General features: G+C 34.5%; 8 protein-coding genes across 8 annotated transcripts in view; 2 read left to right on the top strand and 6 right to left on the bottom strand.

Moving 5' to 3' along the window:
* B4 (imaginal disc development protein B4) overlaps positions 1-20,917 on the top strand; it is a 61,611-nt gene that overhangs the window by 20,104 nt on the left and 20,590 nt on the right. The window contains exon 3 of the mRNA XM_032437948.2: positions 1,147-1,263. The gene's annotated coding sequence lies outside the window, so the exon portion shown is untranslated. The remainder of the gene's footprint in view (positions 1-1,146; positions 1,264-20,917) is intronic.
* Positions 259-864, top strand: LOC26531530 (uncharacterized). Its single transcript, XM_015173464.3, has one exon. It carries the CDS (start codon positions 443-445, stop codon positions 743-745), a length of 303 nt encoding a protein of 100 aa, XP_015028950.1. The 5' UTR covers positions 259-442; the 3' UTR covers positions 746-864.
* LOC6628810 (uncharacterized) lies at positions 2,537-3,295 on the bottom strand. The gene is made up of 2 exons (XM_002051197.3): positions 2,867-3,295; positions 2,537-2,806 (listed from the first exon to the last, which is right to left on the bottom strand). The coding sequence occupies exons 1-2, from the start codon at positions 3,182-3,184 to the stop codon at positions 2,654-2,656; spliced, it is 471 nt and encodes a 156-aa protein (XP_002051233.3). The 5' UTR covers positions 3,185-3,295; the 3' UTR covers positions 2,537-2,653.
* On the bottom strand, positions 3,709-4,978 carry LOC138911277 (uncharacterized). The gene is made up of 3 exons (XM_070209320.1): positions 4,913-4,978; positions 4,482-4,805; positions 3,709-4,418 (listed from the first exon to the last, which is right to left on the bottom strand). Exons 1-3 carry the CDS (start codon positions 4,976-4,978, stop codon positions 4,266-4,268), a joined length of 543 nt encoding a protein of 180 aa, XP_070065421.1. The 3' UTR covers positions 3,709-4,265.
* LOC6628811 (uncharacterized) lies at positions 5,560-6,321 on the bottom strand. The gene is made up of 2 exons (XM_002051198.1): positions 5,944-6,321; positions 5,560-5,709 (listed from the first exon to the last, which is right to left on the bottom strand). The coding sequence occupies exons 1-2, from the start codon at positions 6,319-6,321 to the stop codon at positions 5,560-5,562; spliced, it is 528 nt and encodes a 175-aa protein (XP_002051234.1).
* Positions 8,511-9,054, bottom strand: LOC26530596 (uncharacterized). The gene is given in 2 exon segments (XM_070208949.1): positions 8,511-8,674; positions 8,676-9,054. Coding segments are annotated over 2 exon segments (543 nt in total).
* Positions 17,986-18,557, bottom strand: LOC138911206 (uncharacterized). The gene is made up of 2 exons (XM_070208948.1): positions 18,219-18,557; positions 17,986-18,141 (listed from the first exon to the last, which is right to left on the bottom strand). The coding sequence occupies exons 1-2, from the start codon at positions 18,555-18,557 to the stop codon at positions 17,986-17,988; spliced, it is 495 nt and encodes a 164-aa protein (XP_070065049.1).
* Positions 19,652-20,498, bottom strand: LOC6628850 (uncharacterized). The gene is made up of 2 exons (XM_002051200.3): positions 19,990-20,498; positions 19,652-19,923 (listed from the first exon to the last, which is right to left on the bottom strand). The coding sequence occupies exons 1-2, from the start codon at positions 20,443-20,445 to the stop codon at positions 19,732-19,734; spliced, it is 648 nt and encodes a 215-aa protein (XP_002051236.2). The 5' UTR covers positions 20,446-20,498; the 3' UTR covers positions 19,652-19,731.

The raw sequence follows: 20,917 nt of genomic DNA, 5'->3' as shown, positions 1-20,917 counted from the left end.
GGATATTCAATTAAAATATTTCAATTACATACGAGTGCAGTGTATGTGATAGTCATGCATATTGTCAGCGTGGTAGCAAAAATAAATTGTTGTTGCTTTGTTGCTGCCCGCGGCTTGACCGCAAGGCCAAAGCCGTCGACTTGACCGCAGTCGCTACATCATTTGTGGTTAATTGTAATTAAAGCTCAGTGGTTTGCTTTAGTGCACACATGCACCCGCTTGCAGCCCCCACACCACCAGCCACCACCTTCTCTTTGCCATACGCAGCAGACGCTGTTGGATGTGTCATGTGTTAAACAAACATTTTAAAACAATTCGATACGCTTTGTATAGAACAAAAAAGCACTCTCTCTCGCTCTTGCTGTCTCTTTCTCCATCTCGCTCTAACGTTCTAGCCAAATTAATAGTTGCAACAAGTTGGGCACTTTAAAAGAGGTTTATAATGCCCGAGACGACAGACAAGAAGCTGCACAGAAGACACAGCCCCCGCTCTAATCCCATTCCCATCCTCAACATCAGCCCCAGGTCCAGGCCCAGATATGGCAGCTATAATGCATTACCCCGACAGCAGGCAACGGATTTCACGACCACGCAGCAGTTGAAACTGCGTGCGGGCGATTTGCGCATAGCCCGCATGCAGGTCAGTCTAACCAAGCTGCGCCTGGAAATGGAGCAGTCCGGCAAGCTGGTCGAACAGCTCTGCCAGGAGGCTGAACTGGAGATGAGGTTGGACAAGAGGCAGTGAGAACTTCATAGCCATGCCAACAAGCTCAAGGCCTGCTTCAGAAATTGTCGTGTCTTTTAGGGTTATTATGGATATGCGAAATTAACGTGCTAAAAATACAAATAAATTGATTTAAAATATATTAAGCTCTCGTTTTAAAACTATTTAGTTGATTTAGAAAAGAAAGAGATGAAAATGTCTCAAAAAATATATGAAACAGAATTCCAATGAGCTCCTGTTTTTATCAAAATGACTATCGATTAGTTTTCGATACATTCAAATTATCATCAAGCTGTTACATTATCTTAAGCAATAAATACAATAGTCAAAATACATAAATATATATTTTAAAATGAAAAATGGTATAAAGTGTATATTTGAAACATTTATGGCTTATGCATAAAGACAATGTTTTCTTTCAGTCTTTCAAACCACTTGAGATTCTAAGGAAGACGGCGCCATGTTCAGTGTCAACCAGTTAAAATAGACCGACCCCCAAGTCTGACGCAAGTAGCAATCGGCAGGGACAGCGGAGAGAGGTGAGTGTTGCACTCATATGTTAATAACTTGCCACGATTTGCATGGGGTGGGCGGATGGCTTGATTTAAATTAAAAATTTATTGCATACTTTTTTGCGCGCTGCCATGGCATATAAAATAAATACAAACACACACACACACACACGCACACATCCGCACATTCGCACAACATATAAATTAAATTGTTGTGCGCCCAGGGGCGAGCAAGCAAAAAACATGGCATGCCATGAACTCCAATTTAAAAACCTGACGCACGGGTTAAGGACTCACAGTCTGAAACTCGTGGGGCTAGCTGGCGGCGGGGCAGCGCTGCGGGTTCGCGTAGCGGTGGGGGTCGGGGCGTTGGCACTTCAGCAAACCGTTTTTGATTACGCGTGTGTTTTTCGCGTGCAACTAAATTAGCGCACCTGTAATCAAGTTTTTCAGCTTTCCATAACAGAATTTTAAAAAAAAAACTCCGAAGAAAAAGTGTTAACAACGATGCTTGCATGCCCTTTCTAGAGAGAGAAAGAGAACGAGCCGAAGCAAACAGTTCGCAAATGTCAACAGCGAGTACGAACAATATTGCAGACATGCGATAATAACATGAATCACACGGGATGGAATCGAGTTTATATAGAAAAATATTTATAAATAAATAAAAATAAAAAATAAAAGTACTCAGCAACTGAATGACAAAACCGTTGTCAAAGCGTTTTATAGCTCAGTCCTCTTTGAAATGGTATTTTCTTCTTTTATAATTAAAACTAAAAATTGTCGATTTTAAATACTTTTAAAACTAGATTATTTCTGAAAAATAGCATATTCCAACATTTATTAATCGTATGTAGCTCCATTTTTGTTAGATTATACGAATATAATTTATCTATTTATACTGTTAAAACTGCGAGCGTTGCCTGATAGCTGACAAAGCTTTTTTTTGGAATACTTAAAGGAATAATTATAATATAAGACTACGAAATAATTTCCACTCGGAAGATCTGTTGAGAAGCAGCCTTCCTTTGAATGATTCTGAACTCTCAGTAAATTCGAATATGAACTTGGGTTTCCTAGAAATGTATTAAATCTATTTCTTTATATATTACATTTTTAAATTGCATCAAGCGATCGTTTGATATAAAATATTTTTGGGTTAGTTCATCAGACCAAATAAAATGTTTTCTATTATTCCGTTTGTAGAAATATTCTAAGCATTTGTTAATGCGATCTTCCAATTGGATTTTACACATTTTAGTATCTAATCGTTGCCATATACATTTATTCACAAAAATTTCCGGATTTGAAATGTACAACAGCAAAAATGTACTTATTTTTAAGTAACATTACTTTCAATTGCACGTGTCATAGAAGGAAATAGGTGATTGATTTTTATATTGAATGAATATATTCCTCACTTTCGTTCGACAGACCCAAATATTGTTGTTCTTGCATATAGGCGCTTATTAAAGGCAAATGTTCCATCCGCTTTGAAACTAAATTCGGGCATATAAGCTGGTATAAACTTTTCGTCGATTGAAAACCCGTTCACGTAGTACAAATTATCCTGCAAGCAAATAAGATACTAGCAAAAAGGAAAGCATTTATAGGATAAGCATGAAAGAACCTTCTTGAATGGGCAGTCCAGGGGAAAATTGGAAACGCGACGCAGTCCAACAGCCACCATCTGGGTCAAGTGTTGTTTATGAACCATGTGCAGTGCCTCACAGTAGTTCATCTCTTGTGCCGTGTAGTTAATAAATTTGTTACCATGTTTAATTGCCAAACTGTAGAACCCGGTCACATGAGTTAAGTCTTGAAGTAGTTTGAACTCCGTATAGATGCTAGAAAGCTTTTTAGACGTTTGATTTATGTGACATTTAAATGTTTCCATTATTTTCGGATCCTGAATCTCACACAACACTTTGGAGAATTCGCCTATCATCTTAGGCTGTCAAAAATTATACATTTCCAATGTATTGTTATTATTAAAAATTATTTAAAAAAATTATATTTCTCGAATTATGCATATATATTTTTGCTAAATTTTACTAGATTCAAGCCGTATACCTTTGCAGCCAATATGATCAAAATAAAACCAAATAGCAAAGCCGCTTTCAAAATGTTGACGTTCATGGTAAACGCTTGTACTCAACTAATAATGCTTCAACTATCATTTACTGAATAACTTCAATAATTAAACGGTTTTGGTGCGAACATTAATCGATTTTTAATACAAACATTAAAATATTAAATTTCGGGTTCTTATCTACAAATACTTTAAGCTTCTGTTAATATATTGTTGCCATATTTTCATATGAGAGCGTTGCCATATTGCAGATATATCAGTCATCGTTATATTTATATTTCTTTACGAATATTTGCAAAGATCAGATCAAACAGCAAACATTTATTTATTTAAAATTAATATATTTGGGTACTAACACATTGCGATTACGAATTTTATAAAAGGAAATAAAGGGGTTAATTTGTAGATCGATATATTTATTGTATTATGGTTGATGTATGCAGGTTTGCTTCGTGTTTAGACTTTTTATGTCTTGAATCCTGTATTTTAATATTAATTTAATATAAGTATATATTTGATTATAAGCTTAAAGTTGATCGAATTAAGAACCACAATTTCGATTAAGTGTTTTCCGCTTACTTAGATCATAAGATCTTTGACCCGCATTTTCCCTCTGTGTTGATATTGCGAAACATGTAAAAACCTTGGATGTGGCCAAAATCTAACGCTTTAAGGTTGGATAGTGTGAAATAGATTTCTAACGAACATAAACAGATATCTTTGAAATTGAGTGGATTGGATGGCGTTTGCAATAATTCTGCGGTTGGAATTTCCCAATATCCCAATTTAGTGTGGACCTTTATTTTATATGGTACGTACAGTAAAAGTGTCAGATTCCTAGCTCTTCAGGTTTGAACTGTGCGTTGATCAACAGTCAGTGTGGAAAAACAATGTTATATATACAAAGATTAAGTGAAAGTTTAAATTTTCATAGCTCTTACTTTCGGTCTACTTGACCCAATGTTGTTAAGCTGCCCAATTGGTGCTTATTAGAGACAAAAGTCATAGTCATTTTGAAGTGTATTCGGGGCATATATACTGGTATAACCTTCGGGTCGATTGTAAACCCATTTACATAATATAATAGTTCCTGAAAGTAAACATGATACTAGCATGAAAAAAAAAAACAATTATAGGATAAGCATGTAAGAACCTTCTTGAATGGGCAGTCCAGGGGAAAATTGGAAACGCGACGAAGTCCAACAGCCACCATCTGGGTCAAGTATTGGCCATGAATTACATGCAGTGCCTCACAGTAGTTCATCTCTTGTGCGGTGTAGTTAATAAATTTGTTGCCATGTTCAATTGCCAAAATATATAACCCGTTCACATTGGTCACGTCTTGGGCTAGTTTGAACTCCACATAAAGACCAGAAACGTTACTTGTCGTGAGATTAACATGGCAATTAAATATCGCTATCATTTTCGGTTCCTGATTCTCACACAACACTTTGTGGAATATAGCTACTATTTTCGTCTGTGAAAAGAATGTACATTTTAATTATAAGTTATGTGCATGTAAATATTTTATATTTCTTAAAATATATCCCAGACAAAAAAAAAGAAAAACAACAAATAACTTACCTTCGCAGACTCTGTGAACACCACAGAACAGAATAGCAAGGCAGTTGGAAAAATGTAAGCGTTCATTTTAATCGTTTGCAATGAACTGTTTAATGTTTCAGTTATTACTTATTGGCTTACCTCGGTGTTAAAATGCTTTAAGTGTGAATAATAATCTATTTTTAATGGATTACTTAGCAAAAATATATGCACATGTCCCAAAAGTAATTTAAAACTTTATACGAGTTAAATATTAATTGTGGTATTGCCATATTGCGCTTTGTCACATTGCAAGATAAACAAATGTTCTTAACAAAATCACAAAAAAAAATCTATTCTCTTTAACACTTTTGTTTATTTTAAGATTGAAAGATTTCACAAGTCGTCTTTTTCCTGTTTTTGGTTTTGTGGTCAATTGCATCTTAAACCTATTGATATAATATTTTAATATTATTTTTAAATATAGTCATAATCATCATTAATAGGCTCAGTCAGGAGTGCAATCTAAATTGCGCAATGTTTATACTTAGTTAAATGCTTAAATCGATTGGAACTAATAGCAAAATTTTAAATATGCGCAGACTAAAAAATGAGCAAGATGAACTTTATTCAAGTTATTTGTATTTTATAATGTTTAATTTAAATATTTATATTCCTCATATTATCGCTCAATAGACTACTTTGCCAATGGTCAATATGCGAAATATCCTTTTCTTTTCTATAAAATATTCCGTGATGGTCTGAAAACTGCCTTCGGGCACATAACTGGGAAAATCCTGTTCGTCCAGATACCAATTACTAAGCGTATAATTTAGTTTCTGCAAAAAAAAAAAATAGTTTAGATGGAGTCGAACAAGATTGGGTGCAAATTCCAAACCAAATTATATTCCCCAAAAAAATATTGATAAAATTCGTACATATATAAAGTTATATAGCGAATTGTTTCGTTTATATTCTTGGGCTTGAACTACAACCTGAATGAATCTCAGAAAGTGAACACAAATTAGCTTGTCGGCAATTTAATTTACTAGATCATGATTACGAATACTCACCGCCTTAAATGGACATTGGAAGTCCGCAGTAGTATGCTTTTTCAAGCTCTTTAAGAAGGTGCTCATGATCGGGTTCTTATGAACCATTGTTAAGAAGGAGCACGTATCCGTGTGCAAGTTGAACAGGCGCACCTTTTTATTATGGCTATTCCAGAAGTCCATACACGAGCTGACATCCATTTTACTAATATTACGTTTGAGTATAAAGTTACCACTGATATAGCTGCGATTATTAACTTGAATCATCGAATAGTGCAGCTCCTCAACAAGTTCTGGTGCCCAGTGCTTAACGTTCACTGTATCAAAAATGAATCGGAACTTGCATTTCTCTGCGGCAACAACCGCACTCACGAGAATTATCCACAGATACACGAACATGGTTGAAGCGCGGCTCAACATGAAATAAATCATGCTCACAGTGAATAAAACAATTTGGCTCAGTTATTGCAATTATTTAATTGTTTTATCATCGATCAGTATGAGCTAAATATGGACTATTTTGCCTTTTATTTTTATGCTTATTATTTTTTGTTGTTTTGCATACATATCCACGGGGCTATACAAGACACATTCGGGCACATAGAAAGGAATATCTGTTTCATCTATAGACCAATTAGTCAGGCTGTAGTTTAAATTCTGTCGAGAGGGAAATATTATGAATATTGGGTGGAATATGGATACAGAATAAAATGAGTCTAATAACATACATATAACACTCACCGGTTGAAATGGACACCCTAAATTTTGGGAGCCGTATTTTCGTAAAATTTTAAAGAACACATTTAGAAATCTGCTCTTATTTGTGCCTCTGAGAAATTCACAACCATTGACGCGTATATTGAATAGCCGCATAGTTTGATTGTTCATTTTTGTCAAATCCAAAACCCATTTTAGATCGATATGTTTTAAAATACGTTTAAGCCTCAAATTGGTGCTGACATAGCTGCGATTATTCAGTTGACTAACACGAAACTCAATCTCATCAACCAGATCTGGAGCCAAGTTTTCTACGATAGGGCTGTCCAGTATTAAATGAAAATTTTGCTTGGCATGGACCATCGCAATGAGCAGCACCCACAGATACAGATAAATATGACTGGACATGGTAAATGCTTAGTTCTGAATGAGCGCTGAGGCAATTACTTCAAATCAATATTGCTATATTTTGAACAATTTTGTTCACAACAATCTGATTTATTTGTGTTAATAACATAATTGAAGAGTTATGTACGCAATACCAAAAATCAAATACCCGTGAAAATTTATCAGATCTAAAATAAAATATTTTTCTTTTTGCCATTATTTGAGGAGCTTAGTAGAGCTCGTTATGTGAATGTATTTCACGATATTTTGAAATCAATTATGGACTGAATGTTTCTTTGAATACAATGTGAGATTTCATTTAAGACTGGGAAATTGATAAAGCAAAAAGATGATGTTTATTTCTAGTCAAGGTCCTTATTCTTATAGATAACCCTACCACGACTGAAAGCTTAAACAGTCAATTTAGAATTTGTACAGCATTTAGTTAATATTCTAATATTACACTCTGGCACATGAAAACAAAGAAAAAACCATGCGTGCATGAAATATTCGCATCGTCTAATTGTTGGGTTTCAAGGTATCAAATTCGGTTGTAAATTCCGACTGATCGATATTGCGGCGTAGAATCATATTAGAATCATATTTCATAGCATTGTGAAAATATTTAATTAAAAACTTATTAAAGACAAATCGAAATTTGCTTTGTTCCTTCTAGAGAAGTAGGCACAAACATTGCCAGAACCAACAGGTTATAACGAATGATTACCTTAATACTCTTTTACTAAATATTGTCTCTGTTTTTTAATGTACTAAATTATAATGTTTATAGGGTATTTTCGAAATTTCCACACCTTATAGAACAACTTTTACTAAATATTAATAAATATATTGAACAGATAAGTGTTGTCAGTTTTTTCCAAGAAACTGCACATCTCAAAACGCACATTTAAGAGGGGTTGCTTTTGTCTAATAGACTTTATCAAATTCACAGTGGCTATTGTTCAGCTGCGATTGCTCAATTGTACAAGACGGCTATTTAATATTTCTATGAATTCCGAATCAAAATTTTGTAAAACCAACTTCTCCATATAAAATCTAAAGTCTGTTTTTGTATGCGCGTCCACAATTGAAAATAACAATATCAGATAAACCGAACCTGTCATGATGAATGCCGAACTTCGAATGTTAATTAGCTTTGATCATCAGTAAACTATGTTATTATTAAATACTATATTTATACCAAATGATCGATCCTCAACATTTATATCGCTAAGTTGTCTAACTAACACAGTCATTTGGTTAGCTGCATAAGAAGGTTACGCTTCATCGTAAAATGAATAGCTTGTAATTAAATAATTTTGCAACTCAAAATTTCACAACTTTCGCTTTTTTTTCTTGCATTCTTAATTATTAACCCAGTTTTACCCTTTTATACACAAATATATATAAATTATGTTTAGAAAACTTTGAAATACTATAAGGAGCAACAACTTTTTTGAGACCTGACATTTGATGCATAATTACTACTTCTTATACTGAACCCTACCGCTGGAGCCCAATCGTAGAATCAACTTTTTGTTTGTATAGAATTTCATCCAGGTTTGGAATTGACACTCGGGCACATAGTTCGGAAAATCGGTTTCCTTCAGATGATAGTTATTTAGTGTATAGTTGAAGTTCTACAAAAATGGTAAGAAAAAAGCCACTGACAATTTTCAAACAATTTGATGGATCACTTACCGCTACTATCGGACATTTTAGGCTACCATTTATGGTATTAGACAGGCTCTTGGCGACTACATTAAACATACGGTTCTTGTGCAGAGTGGAAAAAAATTGACAGACATCCAAATGTACTTGATAAAACCGCATTGACCGATTGTTGGGCTTAAGCATGTCCAGGGTTGTCTCCACTTCCAACTGCTCAATGTTGCGCCGCACAATCATATTGCAGTTGATATACCGTGAATTTGTCACTTTACATTTAAACTCTTCAAAGAGATCCTTGGTCAAAGGATGGATATCCAAATCGTTGAAAATGAAAAGAAAATTGCGCTGTGGCGTCATTGCATTGACTATTGGACGCAATTGCAAAGCTGAACAGACACAAAACCAGAACCAACCCGCCATGACAGAACCTTAACTCAAAATGTTCGCTTAACACAGATTGGTCTAGTATTACCCACAATCTCATATAATGAGCTGCTTATTATACCCAAGCTAAAAATATATTAATGTGAGATTGTACTGATTATTATACTGCAAAACGCTGTATTATGTTTGTGTTTTTACCCTAGGCGTAGACTATAAAGCCTAAGGGCTGAAAATTTTCTTTAAATTCTTCAAGATATCTTCTAATAATTCGTCGAATTTCAAAGGGAAACCAAGATACCCTGAACCCATTAAAAATAGGTAAGAAGGGTATACTGTTTTTGTGCAAAATGCAAATGTATATAACAGGCAGAAGGAAGCATTAACAGCCAAGTCGATCTAGCCATGTCCGTCTATCTGTCTGTCTGTCTGTCTGCCTGCCTGTCTGTCTGTCTGTCTGTCTGTCCGTATGTCTGAGCTTCAAGTCTCTAGCTCTTAGCTGTAGGTCCTCCTAGTCCATGCGCAGATCGAGTTTGTTTCCGATAATCGATAACTTACTCCGTTTTGAAGCAATCGATAAAAATCGATATCGACATCCTGTTTTTTGAGCAAATTAGGTAAATAATAAGAGCTAGAGTCACCAAACATGAAGTGTTGCTTGTAGAATATTATATATTAAAAACGTATCTTTCATTTTATTTTGCTGAGGAAATTATTTTTATTTTTATTTTTTTTGCTGCTGTGGCTGTTGAGTGTAGACGGAGGCAAGTAGTGCGGTTTCTTGCGTGTACAAACCCTGCCAAGGAAACACTTAACGCCAACTGCATTTGGTGTTGGAATAAGAGGGTTCAGGGTAGCCCCTAGTCGCGAGCTCCCGAGTAGAACCTCTTACTTGTTAACATTATTATAAAAAAAAATACCCTCAAATAAATCTTAGAGGATCGCGCATTTTAAATAATTTTTCATTTTTATACTCGACCCTACCGTCCATGACCAGTCGTAAGACCATTTTCTTTTGTGTATAAAATTTTGTTAGAGTCTTAAACTGACATTCGGGCACGTATTGGGGAAAATCGGTCTCATCCACATGCATATTGGAGACAGTGTAGTTTAAATGCTGCAAGTAAATAAAATGAATATAATTTAAATACGGATCCTGACAGACAAAATGAAAAGTTAATTGTAACAAGTTAGTTAATTAAAATAAAATTATCATAGATGTAAGTGCACGCTAAAACGTGGTTTCTAGAGATTCCAACCGCAAGTGTTAAAAAGTTTCGGAAAACCGTGAAACACATTTGAACGGGGAATGTGTTGCACACTTTTCACAAAGTCAACCGTTCTTTGCTGGAATTATGAATCTAAAATTAGACGATCATTTCCGAAGATCTTTTTAAAATCGTCTTAAGACGTATTTCACGCTTTTCCAATATTTTTTGATGACCGAACTTAAAGAAAAAACGGCCCAGTAAAGCCGAGTAATATCCGCTAGCGCACAAATATATAAAAAGACAATTGAAGTAAATACTTACCGCTATTAATGGACATTTCAATAAACCATTGCTGCCTCTGTTGACGCTCTTGGCGAATAGATTGAAGATACGATTCTTGTGAATGGTCGTCAGAAACTGACAAGCATCCAAGCGTATGTGGTAAAGGCGCATCAATTGTTTGTTGGGCCGCAGCATGTCTAGGGATGTTTCCATTTCCAACTCATCAACGTTGCGTTCAAGTATCAGAAATGCACTAATAGAGCTATAATTGTGTAGCTTCCAGTTTATACTTTCGAAAAAACCTGCAACGGTAGGCTTGAAGTAAAAGTCGCTGATAATGAAGCGAAAATTTCGCTGCTGTATCGCTACGGCCTCCAATGAGAGGGTTGACAACGCCAAATAGGTCAAAAACCTGAGCCAACCAGACATGGCAAGAGATGTTTTTCAAGTGTCCCACTCGTCATATTGGATTGGATCATTAATATATTACGTATAATGCGTTTTACTGATCGCATTTGATTAGGTTCTAATTGAACAAAGCTAGAAATTATTGGCATCAATATTCAATCGGTTGCTACTTAAAATTGGATTAGCATGTTTCAAATTGTGGCATGTGCCAAATGGAGTTGATCTAGTAGTCGGTCTATCTATCTATCAGTAAATTACTAAATGAGTAAAATGGAAAAAGGCATCAATAAACTTATAAATTGCTAAATAACAACTAACACTGTTAAATTACCTGAAATATACTATATATACTATATATATATAGTGACATATCCATAGTCGCACCCACCCTTTAACATAACTTAGCACATAAGCATAAGCACAATTATAAACATTTCTAATATTGTAAACAAAGAGCCTGGTGATAACATCGACATTGGTCAAGATCAAACTGTCCCCCTTTGGTAGACATAAACAATTCACCCTAAATATCACGCCACTGTCAATGTTCCCATCAGAGTACTATCCCACGCATAATTGCTGACGCAGCTCAAACTTCACTCAATTTTGACTCAAACTCTCTCAAAGCGAAGTTTGCTAAGCGACCGCAACAGTTAGATAAATCAGTTCATATTCGGGAAGCAAATCTGAATGTACTCAACAAAAGTAGCCGTTAAGTGAAAATAATAAATTGAAATATATTTTTTTATAGTAACCTAACGTGTAAAACTTAATTGGCGCAGCCGGTAGGATACGTCGGGAAAAATTAAAGATCGCTAAAGGATAATTAATTCCCAGATCTAACGCACAATCGCGACCGAAAGTGTTGTCGGAGTGTAATAAAAATTTTCTCGAATACGTATCCGCACAAGAACCTTCGGGTCATTAGTAGCTTAATAATATTGACCCTTTGGGCAATAAAGCTACTACAGTTAATAACGACTGGCTTTGCATATCGTTTGATCCCTGCAATACGTTATTACTGAGTCTTTTTAAGACACACACACAAAAAAAAAAAAAAACATTTACACAATAATCCATCACAAACTTTAACTTAAAATAAAAGTGCAAAATCAAAGAACAATAAAGTTCAAACCTACAAACTCAAAACTATTCAAAAAAAAGTGTATTACACCAAGATGACAATGGAATTATCAGAACAACACCTCAACCAGGCCCTTTCACAACTTAGACAGGTGCCAAGCTTTGACGGATCAACGGATCAACTAAACGCCTTCATTAAAAGGATAGATTACATCCTACACCTGTATCCAACCCGAGATGTTAGACAACATAGCATCTTATACGGAGCCATCGAATTGCAAGTCACAGGAGATGCTCAGAGAATATCACAAAGGACAGCAGCCAACACTTGGCAGGAGCTGAGAAACGCATTGATTGAAGAATACAAAGTGCAGACACCATTTGAAGAACTCCTTCGACGCTTATACAACACGAATTACCAAGGAAACGTCCGTAAGTTCATCGAGGAGCTCGAGAATAAATCTTTTGTTATTTTAAATAAGTTAGCACTAGAAAATATACCTAGCAATACAACCCTTTATACAAATGCTATGAATAACACAATCAAAGATGTTATTACAAAAAAATTACCAGATAGGCTTTTCATGATGTTAGCCAGACACGACATTACGTCGACACAAAAACTAAAGCAAGTAGCTCAAAGAGAGGGATTATATGAAAATAGCGTTACTGAAAAACCTAAAAATAATAATGTTCAGGGAAATCCAAATAACAATCGTAGGAACATGGGAAATTATCAGCAAAATGCTAACCCAACCACCATTTCAAGTGGCTATTCCAACACGAATCAGAGTTATCACGCACAAAATAAACAGCATAATAAGTCCGAAGACAATCAGAAAGCTCACCACGAGTTCCAACAGAAATTAAGTCAAGGTAGATACCAAAATCCCTTAAACTACCAAAATCAGTCCCATTCACGCTTGAATGCACCAAACCCTCCGACTAAACGTCAAAGAGATAGTAACAGTGGGCAGATGAAAATGGATACATCCGAAAATTTTCATCAGCAAGCCTCGGAACAAACAGAAGAAATCCATTCATAAAATTGATTATGAATGACGAAGTTCTAAAATGTGTCATCGACACAGGTTCAACCATAAATCTAATGAAAACAAACCGCTTAAATTTTCCAGTTTACAACGAAACATTAAAGGTTCACACCATAAATGGTGTTATTGAATTAAAACAAAGTATACGATTAGGAGCAAGCAAAATTTGTCCGAGCAAACAAAAATTCTATATTCACGACTTCTCAGAGCATTATGATGTTCTGATTGGGAGAGAATACCTTGAGGCATGTCAAGCAAAAATAGACTATGCACAAGGATCCGTAACCTTAGGAGAATTTAACTTTTGTTTTAGATATAATGACGAAGAGGTCGAAGAGGACATGACCGCACAAGAGTGCCTTGATCCACCCTCAACAGAGGACAGACCATTTAACTTCGCTATTAATAATGAATTAATAGAAAACAATGAGTTTAGGCTAGAGCACCTAAACTCAGAAGAAAAAGAAAAAATAAAAAAAGTTTTACATGAATTTCGTGATATCCAGTACCATGAAGGTGACAATTTGACTTTCACTAGTACAATTAAACACAAAATTCTAACGAAACATGAGGACCCAATTTACAAGCGTCCATACAAATATCCTCAAATATACGATGAGGAAGTAAATAAACAAATAAGCGATATGATAAAACAAAATATCATACGTAAATCCAAATCCCCTTACTGCTCACCAGTAATAATCGTTCCAAAGAAAAACGATGCATCTGGAAAGCAAAAATTCCGGTTAGTCATAGATTACCGCAATCTCAATGAACTAACTATTAATGATAAATACCCTATCCCGATCATGGATGAAATATTAGACAAATTTGGAAAATGTCAATATTTCACAACCATTGATCTAGCCAAAGGCTTCCACCAAATCCAAATGGATCCTGGTTCAATACCCAAGACCGCATTTTCGACTAAACATGGCCATTACGAGTACACTCGCATGCCATTTGGTCTTAAGAATGCACCTGCAACGTTCCAACGTTGTATGAACAATCTCTTAGAAGATTTAATTTTTAAAGATTGTCTGGTCTACTTAGACGACATTATTATTTTTTCCACTTCATTGGAGGAACACATTTTGTCGCTACAAAAGGTATTTAAGAAGCTTAGAGAAGCTAACTTAAAACTACAGTTGGATAAATGCGAGTTTATGAGAAAAGAAACTGAATTTCTCGGTCACATCATCACAACTGAGGGTATAAAACCAAATCCCAACAAGATACAAGCAATTGTCAAATTCCCAATTCCAAAAACCCCAAAAGAAATTAAATCATTTCTAGGATTATGTGGTTTCTATAGGAAATTTATACCAAATTTCGCTAATATAGTAAAACCATTAACACTTAAATTAAAAAAGGGAGCAAAAATCAATATAAAAGACAGAGACTACGAGCTAGCGTTTGAAAAGCTAAAAGTACTCATAACATCCGACCCAATTTTAATATACCCTAACTTCGAAAAACCATTTTCATTAACTACAGACGCGAGTAATATGGCAATAGGGGCCGTCCTTTCGCAAGAGCATAAGCCTATATGCTATGCAAGTAGAACTCTCAACGAGCATGAGTTAAATTATTCAACGATTGAAAAAGAATTATTAGCAATCGTTTGGGCCACTAAATACTTTAGGTCCTATCTCTTTGGTCGACAATTTCAAATCCTTAGTGATCACAGACCACTCGTCTGGTTAAATAATATGAAAGAACCTAACATGAAATTACAAAGGTGGAAGATCAAGCTAAATGAGTTTGATTTCCAAATTAAATACGTCCCAGGAAAAGAAAATTATGTGGCAGATGCTCTGTCCAGAATTCAATTAAACGAAAACTTCTTAGGCGAAGATACAATTAGCACAAGAGCAACAATACATAGTGCTCAAGAAGACAACAGTAACCATTTACAAATCACAGAAAGACCACTTAATTATTATAATCGACAAATAGAATTTGAAAAAGGAACCGAGAACGAAACAAAAGTTACGAATTACTTTCACAAAACCAACATAAAAATTACGTACAAAGACATGACTAATACGCATGCCAAAGAATTAATAAAAGAATACTTATGCACAAAGAAAAGTGTGCTATACTTCCACAACGAAGCAGATTTTCCAATTTTTCAAGAAGCCTACTTAGAAATAATAAGTCCGAATAATTCAACAAAGGCAATGAAAACTAGTACAAAATTAATAGACCTTCAAACATACGCAGAATTCAAAGAATTAATATTAAAAAAGCACAAAGAATTATTACATCCAGGAATTGAAAAAACTATCAATTGGTTCAAAGAAACCCACTATTTCCCAGATTATCAAAATCTAATTCAAAATCTAATAAATGAATGTGAGATTTGCAACATCGCAAAAACAGAACACAGAGATACAAAATTAACTTTCGAAATAACTCCGGAAATCGCTAATATCCGAGAAAAATATGTAATGGATTTTTACATAGTAGGAGATAAACAATTTTTATCTTGCATTGATATCTATTCAAAATTTGCATCATTAATAGAAATAAAAAGTAGAGACTGGCTAGAAACCAAACGAGCTATATTACAAGTGTTCAACCAAATGGGTAAACCCATCGAAATAAAGGCAGACAAAGACTCAGCTTTTATGTGCACAGCTTTACAATTATGGCTAAAATCAGAAGCAGTAAATATTAATATAACCACTAGTAAAAACGGTATATCCGACGTAGAACGATTTCATAAGACAGTTAACGAAAAACTAAGAATCATTAACAGCGACTCAGACGTCGAAAATAAACTTACAAAATTTGAAACTATACTCTACACGTACAATCATAAAACAAAGCACAAAACGACTAACAGAACACCAGCGGACATATTCATATATGCAGGTACACCAGAGTATGACACTCAAGCTAATAAAGAAAAACTAATAAATAACCTCAACAAAAACCGAAGAAACTTTTAACAATTTAATTGAACAAAGTAAAGAATTCAATAACCTTATACAAATCGAATACCTAGTAGAAAAATTAAACAGAGAAATAAACGGCTTAAAAATAGCCAAACGTAGCAAAAGAGGTTTAGTTAACATAGTAGGAACAGCATATAAATACTTATTTGGAACATTAAATCAAGAAGACAAAGCAGAAATTGAACAAAAAATAAGCAACTTAGCAGAAAACAGCGTTCAGGTTAACGAATTAAATTACATAATAGAAGCTATAAACAAAGGAATAGAAATCATGAACGAACTAGATCAAGAGAAACAAAAAGGAAAGAAATTAGATATCCTTATATTTAACTTACAACACTTTACAGAATATATAGAAGACATTGAGATGGGAATGCAGCTCACAAGATTAGGAATTTTTAACCCAAAATTACTAAAACATGACTATTTGTTGCATGTTAATTCTGAGAAATTGTTGAATACAAAAACTTCCACTTGGTTTAAATCAGATACAAACGAAATACTGATAATATCCCATATTCCTCGAGAAATAATAAAAAGCCCGGTATTCGAAATAATTCCATACCCGGATGAAAATAATAATATTTTGACAGAAATAGCTCATGAAAAATATTTTACCCAAGATAAAAAAGTTTATAGCAGAGAAACAAAAAAATTAATTAATAATGAATGTTTAACAGGAATTTTAAACCAAATAACATCAGAATGTAGTTATACTAAAATTTTGCAAAATTTTCAAATCAACTACATAGAACCAAATATAATTTTAACTTGGAATTTACCAAAAACTATATTAAACCATAATTGTATAAATAACGAAATAACAATAGAAGGAAACAATATAATAAAAATCTTTAATTGTTCATTGCAAATTAATGAAATTTCAATTTCAAACAATATGTTAGATTATACTCAAAGCATTTACGTAAGCAATGATGTTATAAAATTAGAACCACTTTCGTTTGTACAAACGAAACAAATTATAAATGCACATACAAAATTTAACAATGTATTCCAGATAATTACAATAACCATATTTGTAATCATATTAATAAGTTTAACACTGTATTTGACATATAAGTTCAAAAGCATACCTAAGAAATTAATTATAAAATATAAAAAACCCAAAGTAGAAGAAACACCTACAATAATAGGAGATATACCAATTCTAAAAGAAGAAAATGTTACACTATATCCAAACTTAAACACCTGAGGACAGGCACTTTTCTAATGGTTGGGGGAGTGACATATCCATAGTCGCACCCACCCTTTAACATAACTTAGCACATAAGCATAAGCACAATTATAAACATTTCTAATATTGTAAACAAAGAGCCTGGTGATAACATCGACATTGGTCAAGATCAAACTGTCCCCCTTTGGTAGACATAAACAATTCACCCTAAATATCACGCCACTGTCAATGTTCCCATCAGAGTACTATCCCACGCATAATTGCTGACGCAGCTCAAACTTCACTCAATTTTGACTCAAACTCTCTCAAAGCGAAGTTTGCTAAGCGACCGCAACAGTTAGATAAATCAGTTCATATTCGGGAAGCAAATCTGAATGTACTCAACAAAAGTAGCCGTTAAGTGAAAATAATAAATTGAAATATATTTTTTTATAGTAACCTAACGTGTAAAACTTAATTATATATATAAATATATATAAAGCGTACATATAGAGAATCAAACTAAATTGATTGTTGGTCCTTAAGATGTTTAAGGTTGCCGTCTTATCTAACAATGTGTTGTTCCCGCTTGGCATTCAACATTTTGCAAGGTGGTAACCCTAAGCAGAGCCAATGATTGCAAACTTGTTTGTCCAATATATAATATAATAATCGTGAGTTTTTATTTATGAATTATGTTGTTGCTTATAAACAAGTACATTTCGATAATTTTGTTAGTTCTTATGCTTTATTCTACCATCTATTTGTAAACGTAAGATTGTCTTATCATGTTCTAGAAATGTAAGATCAGCCTTGAACACGCATTCGGGCATATAGTTGGGAAAGTCGGTCTCTTCCAGACTCCAATTGTTAAGCGTGTAGTTAAAGTGCTGCCAGTGAAATGAGCGAAATACACATTCCAAATGAAATGAGATAATAAAAATAATTCTGGTATACCTATACCTACCGATATAACCGGACAATTTAGACTACCGTGTATGGCATTAGTTAGACTTTTCACAAACACATTAAACAGAAGATTCTTGTGAAGAGTGTCAAAAAATTGACAACCATCCAAGCGTACATTAAAGAGACGCATTGTCTTATTGTTTGTCTTCAGCATGTCCAGGGTTGCCTCTACGTCCACCTGATCAACATTGCGCCGAAGGATCATATTACAGTTGACAAAGCGAGATCGGTATACTTCACAATTGGCTTCTTCGAAAAGATCCTTGACCATCAGCCTGATGGCAAACTCGTTTATGAAAATACGAAAATTGGGTTGCTGCGTCTTCCCATGCACCATCACGAGGGTTGGCAACCCGAAACAGAACCAAAACCAAAGCCAACTAACCATGGTGAAAGCCCAGCTTAAACTGTTCACTGGACAGCTCAAAAATATCAGATATTACACAAAATACACGTTGTCTATTCGAATTATGTTCTAATTGGGGCAATTTTGATATACTGATTTTAACAATAATTAGACAAAATTTAAATAAAATAAAATAAATAAAAAACTGATCTAATATTGAAAATTGAAATGGAGTCAGGTTGGCCATTCAAATTTTAAGTTTCATTTTAAGATGTGTTTTAAATATATAAGGAAAATTTGAGGCTAAAAAAGTTTAATCCAAAATAATTGTTGAAGTAAATTATAAAACTTCTGTTTTGATCCAAAGATGTTTAAGTCAAACTTGTTTACTTTGTAGATTTTTTCAATTAAATAGTTCTAGAAAATCAGTTTTAAAAATTTGCACCAAATTTTGGAGTTATCCGATTGCTGGCGACGGTTTATATATGCTCCGTAATATGCATGTTGGCAACATTTTTTGTACTATTCCGACAAATTTGTAAAACATTGCTAAATTTTACGTAGAAGTCGCGAACCGTGTACCAGGTTTTTGCTATTTGCTTTTATAGTCGTTGTTGAAATAGGAGCAAAGGTTCCTTTTGAATTGAAAACATGCTCACGCGGCAAATGTATCCATCTAAGCGAGCATTTTAACCTGATTTGTGGACTTACTAAGATTAAAATGACCAGAGAGCTACGATTGCCTTTCTGCTCGATGCACAGCTGAACACGAAAATCATTCGCAGTTATAGTTTGGACGAATTTTTGCGCTGCCAAAAAATGTTTTTAACACCAAATGTTTGTTTTTTTTTTATAGAACATAGATCGTTCCAGCTAATTAGGTTTAACATAATCATTTACGTAACTATGTCATTATATATAGTTTTATGGGGAAGACGTATTTTGAAGCTTCTTGCAAATTCCCTTACTTCAGTGGAATATGGGTGATTATTTTCGAGTAAAAACATGCCGCTTTTCTTACAATTTGTTTGAATGCAATTCTCATGCGTATCATAAACAAAAGTCTACACACCATATGTGTGACTAGTTCCCTTAAGTCGCATTGTTTGCCACCAAAAAGCGTGTATATATTTTACTTCTTTTCTTTAAGGCTTTAAAACTGGTGTTAAAATTTTACACGAAACTTTGGAGTTGGCACTTTGCTTGCAACGGGAGTTATATGGCCCGAAATAAGGACCTGGGCCAAGTGTTTGGTCTTATTCCGAAATTCCAGCTTCAGAAAATAACTGCACTCTGGCAGTAATTCGGGCAGAATTCGCTCATCTATGTAGCTGCGCTGCAGTGAATAGTTGACGTTCTAAATGCAACAAAATAGTTATTTTATAAGGAACATTCATATATTTATTTGCATAGATTTACTTACCGCTTGAAGCGGACAACGTGGTCGAACATTAATAAAGTTGACGTATCTGTTATAAAACTGTTGCACAAATTTGCTTTTATAGTCGTTATTGAAAAATGAGCACAGATCCATTTTCGTAGCGAAGAGGCGCACTCGCGGCAAACTTGGGCGCGAAATGTCCATCGAAGCGAGCATCGAAATCTCATTGATGGGCTTACCCACGATCAAATGCCCGGAGAGATAGCTACGATTTCCATCCTGTTCAATGCTGGTGCTCTGCGATACAATCAATTCCCGATCCTCGACCTCAAAATTAAACTGATCCACGCGCACCAGATATTCAGCCAGTGCACTGCTGAGCACAAAGATGATCACGAGACAGCACCAGATCCGCAGCAGTTCCATTTTGTCCATGTTTAATAGTTCTAGTGCTGGTAGAAATGTTTTTCTGACACAAATTTGTCTACAGCACGTCATTAGGCCGTGCCAGCTAATTGTTTTTTAATTGATGTACAATAATAATTAATGTAATTAAATTTAGACGTATCTCAACATTTTCGGCGAATTCACTTCCTTGAGCGAAATATGCGTGAATGTTTTCCATTGATGTGGGTGAATTTGGCTAAAACCGTGTTTGGATATTCAATCCATAAGCATTTTTTTCCACTCACTGTTATTGTATGTTACTTTCATCTTTTGTATTTTGTTTGAAACACTCAAATTTTCATATAACAATCACTTGAACCACTGTGCGGGCCTTTGAAGCGACTTAAAACATGCGCGGTAAATGAAAATGCCACGTATATGAAAGATTGAGTTGAGAAGGCGGCTAAGTACATATGAAAAGTGTAAAAAAAAAATAAATGCACACCCTCTAAAAAAAAAGGAGAAAAACAGAAAGAAAAAAAACTGAACGCAAAGGATGTCAACAGAAATGTTAATAACACCA

Source organism: Drosophila virilis, chromosome 4, assembly GCF_030788295.1.
Source record: "Drosophila virilis strain 15010-1051.87 chromosome 4, Dvir_AGI_RSII-ME, whole genome shotgun sequence".
Lineage (NCBI taxonomy): Eukaryota > Metazoa > Arthropoda > Insecta > Diptera > Drosophilidae > Drosophila > Drosophila virilis.
The sequence above is the reverse complement of the archived record's forward strand: the minus strand, read 5'-3'. Positions and strand labels throughout refer to the sequence as shown.